The 7,500-nt window shown below is 38.9% G+C and overlaps 1 protein-coding gene across 1 annotated transcript in view; it reads right to left on the reverse strand.

Moving 5' to 3' along the window:
* The window catches only part of LOC125032754 (arylsulfatase B-like), an 11,133-nt gene that overhangs the window by 1,144 nt on the left and 2,489 nt on the right, over positions 1 to 7,500 (reverse strand). Inside the window, exons 2-10 of the mRNA XM_047624068.1 lie at positions 6,264 to 6,427; positions 5,665 to 5,768; positions 4,838 to 4,992; positions 2,946 to 3,019; positions 1,838 to 2,003; positions 1,108 to 1,205; positions 701 to 837; positions 391 to 564; positions 1 to 168 (exon numbers count right to left, since the gene is read on the reverse strand). The exon at positions 1 to 168 is cut by the window's left edge and continues 299 nt beyond it. Coding sequence (XP_047480024.1) covers positions 1 to 168; positions 391 to 564; positions 701 to 837; positions 1,108 to 1,205; positions 1,838 to 2,003; positions 2,946 to 3,019; positions 4,838 to 4,992; positions 5,665 to 5,768; positions 6,264 to 6,427 — 1,240 coding nt within the window. The remainder of the gene's footprint in view (positions 169 to 390; positions 565 to 700; positions 838 to 1,107; positions 1,206 to 1,837; positions 2,004 to 2,945; positions 3,020 to 4,837; positions 4,993 to 5,664; positions 5,769 to 6,263; positions 6,428 to 7,500) is intronic.

Genomic DNA, 7,500 nt, shown 5'->3' on the forward strand with positions numbered 1-7,500 from the left:
ACGTGTATAGAATTCTTGTTATTTTCGGTTGGTCTGAAATTCTTGGAAGAAACTTTTTCAGCCACGGTTACATGGTTGTGTGGTGGTTCCTGGTTGGATAGGTTGATCTCTGGGGGTGGAGTCCAGCCCGCGTTTCCAGGGTTTATCAACAGCTTCATGTCACCCACTCTGTTGGCAGATGAAGCGAGATTTCGATTACAAGATACTGCCGTCAAGAGGAAACTGTTAAATTACCATTAGATATGAGAGAGAAAGATAAAGCAAATGTGGTAATCAAATGAAGACACGTCAGAACCTGAACAATTTCAAGTAGCTTTCTACAGCCTTTACTATCAATGTTACATATAAATTGGTTACACGTTACACTTTTTTTTTTTCTTTTTTTTTTACCTGATTCCGGCCTTGAATTTATCCGTGTCGTCGAGGTTGTAGATTAATTGCGTCCGAGGAGAAGGGGCGGAACCAGTCAAAGAAGCCCATTGGTCGAAGCCGTCTGTGTCTGCCGGAGCCACGCCCCCCGCCAAGCCAACCAAAGTCTGGTACCAATCAGTCACGTGGATCATTCTGGAAAGATATTGAATGGATAAGTTCACCTAATGAAAAAGTAAGGTATTTTCTGAATGTGTTGATTAGGTACCATCATCAGTAACCAAGGACCTTCTGATTGTGAGCGTAAATGGCAAAGACACGCCCTACTAACTTGTGGGAAACGGCGCCAGGGTTGGGCAGCAGCGGAGAGTGTATGAAGGCGGCTCCCCTCGTGCCGCCCTCCCACAGGGTCGTCTTGTAACCTCTTAGCGGCCAGTTATTCGCGCCGTGCTTCGTGGGTCCGCCGTTCTACAGTAAAACATCATGGTTTGATTAAGATACATATACATGTGCATTTAGTTATACTTGTAGATGCATACACATACATACACATGCACACACGCACGCACACACACACACACACACACAAACACAAACACACACACACACACACACACACACACACGAACACACACACACACACACACACACACACACACACACACACACACACACACACACACACACACACACACACACGAACACCACCATCATTCCAAAAGAGGCTCATGTACTCACGTCAGTGGTGAAAACGATGACAGAGTTGTCATAATGCCCCGTCGACTTGAGCGCCGCCACCACCCGACCGACCGCCTCGTCCATGGCAGTCACCATCCCTGGCAACACACGCAACGATTTTCATTCAGATTTGCGTGTAGGATGTTTGTCTGATAATTCTGTTGTGTTCAGTATCGCACATATTTTCATACACAAACACACACACACACACATATATACATATATATATATATATATATATATATATATATATATATATATTTATATATATATATTAATATACATATATATATATTAATATATATATATATATTAATATATATATATTAATATATATATATTAATATATGTATATATATTAATATATATATATATATATATATATATATATATATATATATATATATATATATACATATGAGAGAGAGAGAATTCGAGAGAAAGAGAGAAAGAACAAGAAAGAGATAGAGAGAAAGAAAGAGAGAGAGAGAGAGAGAGAGAGAGAGAGAGAGAGAGAGAGAGAGAGAGAGAGAGAGAGAGAGAGAGAGAGAGAGAGAGAGAGAGAGAGAATTAGAGAAAGAGAGAGAATTAGGAGAGAGAGAGAGAGATAAAGAGAGCAAGACCAAGAAAGAGATAGAGAGAAAGAAAAGAAGAAATAAAAAGAGAAAGAGAGACAGAGATCCAAATACAAACACCGACATGAATCTAGCTAAAACCTCTCGACACAAACCAAGGTACGTCCTCCGATCAACATCGTGGATGTGGAGGTAAGGCTTCATGTACTCCTCGGGCACCATGAGGGGGGCGTGGCAGCTCTGGAAGGGGAAGTACAGGAACATCGGGGTCTTCGGGTTGCGGGATGCCAAGAGCTCCTCGACGTAGGACGCGAACAAATGCTGAGGAAGAGGAGGTACGTGAGGGAAAGATCTGGCAGGATGGATAGGCAGAGATAGTATATGGGTATTTGTGTATAATGTATATGCATATGCTGTTTGTGTGTTTGCAGGCACATATACACTCAGACATACACGCAAACACGCACGCACACACACACGCATACACGCACACACACACACACATACACACACACACACACACACACACACACACACACACACACATAAATATATACATACATACATACATCTATATATATATATATATATATATATATATATATATATATATATATATTTATATATATATATATATATGTATGTATGTATGTATGTATGTATGTATGTATGTATGTATGTATGTATATATCGGAGACCAGATAAATAAACAGCTAAAGAAATGCCTCCTGGGCAGTGCTTCTTTAACCGGGATGGCATGGGGGGGGGGGGGGTCCCTTTAGTGGGGCGTGAGTGGTTCCCAGGGGCGCGTGAGAGCGAAGGGAAAGAAGGACGAGTTTTCTTAAGTATATCTGAACTCTTATCTTAAACAACTACTGCAATGTACGTAAAGGTTCCTCCTACGGACATTATTCTCTAAAAAGACTTAAAAACAGATTAAAAAGTCGTTTATATTCATGAATGGAGCGTAAAGAAGCAAGGTCTGACTACTAACAAGATGAAGAACTTTTTATTTTTATTTCCTATTTTATTATTATACATATTGCATAGAATACATGTTTTTGAAGAGTATTTATCATCTCTCTTTTCTTCCCTCCCCCCTCCTTCCTTCCCTCTCTCTCTCTCTCTCTCTCTCTCTCTCTCTCTCTCTCTCTCTCTCTCTCTCTCTCTCTCTCTCTCTCTCTCTCTCTCTCTGTCTGTCTCTCTCTCTCTCTCTTTTCCTATTTATCATTATCATCTTATTTACTCCCAGACAGCACTCACCGCTGAATAGATTCCCTCCTTGCTTCCGTCTGGCTCTGTGTTGTTCCTCAAGTCTAGGTAATCTCTCTTGCTCTCTTTAGGAAATAAGAATTGCTGGTGAGTCTCAAGGAATAAATAATATTTCCAATTTGGATTTTTTTTTTTTTTTTTTTTTTGCATTTGGTTTGAAGAGAAATATGTGAAGAAAAAAATATAATTGTGGAAACCAATGGGTATTTTATGTACTTATGTATCTAGTTCTCAGTTATCTTTGTTATCTATTTGTTCTACCCAATTTCCATTCTGTCTATTTCTATTTTATCTCCATACTGTCTATTTCTTCTCTATCTCTAATCTATCTCCCTCCCATCCCTCTCCAAACTGCTCAATTTCTACTTTATCTATTCTATATTCAATTCCCATTCTGTTTATCTCCATCCCGCCCCCTCCAATCTATTTCTATTTTTCATTCTATCTATTCAGTCCGTCGCCAATCTATTTCCAAGTCATTCCCATTCTGTCTACTGCTAATCTATTTCCCTTCGACTTATTTCTTCTCCATTCCTAATCTATCTATTTCCAATCTATTCCCATTCTATCTATTTCAGTTTCACTCTCCAATCTATTTCCAGTTCAATCCAATTCGATTAATCTCCTGCCGATCCCCTCTCCAATATATTTACAATCTATTTCCATTCTATCTATTTCTAATCCATTCCTCATTTATCTATTTTCAGTTCGTTCCCATTCTATCTGTCTCCCCCTACCCCCCCCCCTCCGATCTATATCCATTCTATCTATTTCTACTCCATTTCCAATTCATCTTTTTCTAATCTATTTCCATTCTATCAATCACCTTCTCATCCCGCTCCAGTCTATTTCTAACCCATACTCATTCTATTGCTATTTTCCTCTCCAATCTATTCCCAATCTTTTCACATTTACATTCTATCTATCTCCCTCCCATCCTCTCTCCAATCTATTTCCCTTCTATCTATTTCTAATCCACTCCCAATCAATATATTTCCAAAACATTCCCGTTTTATCTATTTCCCTCCCATCCCTCTTCAATCTATGTCTCCATATTTCCATTCTATTTCTAATCCATTCCCCATTCTACCAACCTCCTCCCATCCCTCTTCAATCTATATCTATCCTAGATCCATATCCTATCTATTTCCAACCCATTCCCCATTCTACCCACCTCCTCCCATCCCTCTTCAATCTATATCTATCCTATATCCATATCCTATCTATTTCCAACCCATTCCCCATTCTACCCACCTCCTCCCATCCCTCTCCAATCTATATCTATCCTATATCCATATCCTTTCTATTTCCAACCCATTCCCCATTCTACCCACCTCCTCCCATCCCTCTCCAATCTATATCTATCCTATATCCATATCCTTTCTATTTCCAACCCATTCCCCATTCTACCCACCTCGCTCCCACCCCCCCCCCCCCCACCTCCTCTCTTCCCCACACCTTGTATCCACATTAACCCAACCGCCACTGATTTATGTTCTGTCTCCTGTATGTTTTTTGTGAATTTTGTTACATACAGATGGCTCCACATGTGCTCAGCCGGCAAGGAGTCTATCAGTAGGCCCTAGTTACCTATCCTGATTTCCCCATTGATTTTCTTTTTTAATACAATTGGTATCGATACTGTTATTATTGTTATTGAGGTTATGATTATTAAATCGTTATTAACAATGAAATAATGTAAAAGAACCTTTCCAAAAGTCGAGGAAAAGGGTAAACAGGTGAGATAGGTAGGACTAATAACAGACTCCTTGCTGACTAATATCTTGTAGAGCCATCTATGTAAAAATACAGTAAATAAACTTGTATTACAGAGGGCATAGCATGTATTCTTGCCACATGGGGCGTTTGGGTTAACAACTCACTCTCCCGTGGTAATGGATTCCCCGGCCATCCGCTGTCTGCCACGTAGCCCCGGTGGTGAGTGAAGTAGTCCTCAGCTCCGTTGTAGTAGCCGTAGAAGGTATCGAAGCCTCGTTTAGTAGGGGTGTAGTCCCAAGAGCAGAAACCCAAGTGCCATCTGTGGGGTAGTAAGGAAGATGAAAATGTGCAAGGGGTGGGATGGGGTGGGGTGGGGGGGAGGGGAATGTCAGTGTAGTAAAAATAAGAGGAAGGGAGTATAATTTTTTTTCTTTTTTTTTTGAATAGGAGATAAATGTGAGAGAAGTAAGGGAAATGCAAGAGATGAATGGTACAAGTGAGTAATATAAATCGGAGAGTAGAGTCTTTAGAAATAAGCAAATAGAGGAGCAGTAATGATAAGTAAAAAAGAAAGAAAGAAATGTGAAAGAGATAGGAAATGTAACGTTTATCTTTAAAAAAAAAAATAATTATGGAAGAAAGAAATTGATGATGGAGAATAAGAAGAGAATAGTAGAATAAGCAAACTAAAAAAAAAGGTAAAGTAAAAATATAAACATTAAAGAAAAAACGTAAACTTAAGTAAGAAACACGGAAAAAAGATATTATACCCGTTAACACTAAAGTATAGCAAATAAATAAACAAAAAATCACAATAAGTATAAAACAAATGAAAATAAACTCAAAATGAAGCAAATTGAAATAAAAAAAATTACATACAAACGCCACGAAACGCCAATAACAACACGGTATAGTTCCCCCCCCCCCCCCCCCGTATCCGACGCACTTAAGACCTCGCTACTCCATTATCTCACGCTGAAACGACACTTACTTGCCAACGGCGTGCGTGGAGTACCCAGCCTTCTTCAGGGCCTGCGGCAGGAGTGTGGCGTTGAGGGTAAGTCCTGTAGGTTCGTTGTCCTTCAGTACTGAATGCTGTGAGATAGGGATATCAGATTACCAGAGTAAACGTTAATGGATTACCAGAATAAAGATTCGGTTTCTCGCGGGAAATTCTGATAGTCTAGCGTGCTTTGTTTTATGTTTAATAAATAGGTTTTAGTAATCCGATTTCTTATAAGAAATTCAATAATCTTGCGTGTTTAGGTTTAGGTTTTATAAATAAATACGTGTTTTTTTGTTATATACATATATATACATACATAATATATCTATACATATATGTATATTACCAATCAAATCCCCAATTACCAATCAAAGATTAAATTTCTCTCAGGAAATCTACTAATCTTACAAGACTGTATACATTTATATGTACATACATTTACATACACGCGCACACACACACACACACACACACACACACACACACACACACACACACACACACACACACACACACACACACACACACACACACACACACACACACACACACACACACACATATATTTATTTCCTACACCTCACCTGTCTCCCGAGCGTGAACGGATAGCGGCCAGTGAGGAGGGCGGAACGCGTTGGAGTACAGATAGGCTGCACGTACGACTGCTCCAGGATGACCCCGCCCTTGGCTAGCTCCTCGAGGTGGGGCGTGACTACGTGAGGATTGTGCCATGACACGTCGTTCCAGCCTGTTGGTAAGAAGAAAAGTCGCGGAATCTGCGTGCATGGGTGGGGCCTGCAGTTCGGTGAAGATCCATACACGCACGAACTCAAAATACACACACATTCACATATAAATAAATAAATATATATACATATGCATGTTTATATGCATATATATATATATGTATATGCATATATATATATATATATATATATATATATATATATATATATATATGTGTGTGTGTGTGTGTGTGTGTGTGTGTGTGCATATATATATATGTATATACATATATATATACATAAAAAATATATACATATATATACATATATATATGTATACACACACGCACACACACATACATATGTAGAAATGGTATGAATGAGATTGAATATCTTCACAATACAATTAATATTCATTCTCATTCATACCTTTTCTACATTTGTCAATATGAATACGATTCATATATATATATATATATATATACATATACATATAGATTTATATGCATGCATATTTGACGAACTACTTGGCGCCATGTTGACATCACGTAGTTGACTGGGTCTTTATCCCAATGCCGACGGGCATGGCGTGTACGTACGCGCTATGCCCACTGTTAGTACTTATTTGATTGTTTTTTCTCATAAATGGCTATACTTGTACTAAGTCACCAATGAGCCAGGTACGAGTACTGCCTGTCTGGCCCGTTTAACCTTTTCTTTGATTTACGAGAATATTTTACGTTATCTTATTTTGCTGTTACTAATGTTTATAATATTATAGTAATTATAATGTTTATAATGAAAATAACACCATCGATATTAATAGCACTTGTTAAAAATACGTTTTTCCCGCCCTTTCAAATCAAGTAAGGTCTGGCCAAGCACTAGCGGAGCCATCTGTATGCAGAGAAATTTCACAAAATATATAGAAAATGAGCACAGCATTTTCCCCCTTTTTATTCATTTTCTCCGGCGGCATTGGGTTATAATGGGGTGGCAGACTCATGTTCCTTCCCCAGGGGAGAAGTTGGTTAGGTAATCACCCACTACCGTATCTAGGTGTGTGCTCAATCGCGCGCACGGGTGATGTGTGCAC

Source organism: Penaeus chinensis, chromosome 15 (assembly GCF_019202785.1).
Source record: "Penaeus chinensis breed Huanghai No. 1 chromosome 15, ASM1920278v2, whole genome shotgun sequence".
NCBI classification, from domain to species: Eukaryota; Metazoa; Arthropoda; class Malacostraca; order Decapoda; family Penaeidae; genus Penaeus; species Penaeus chinensis.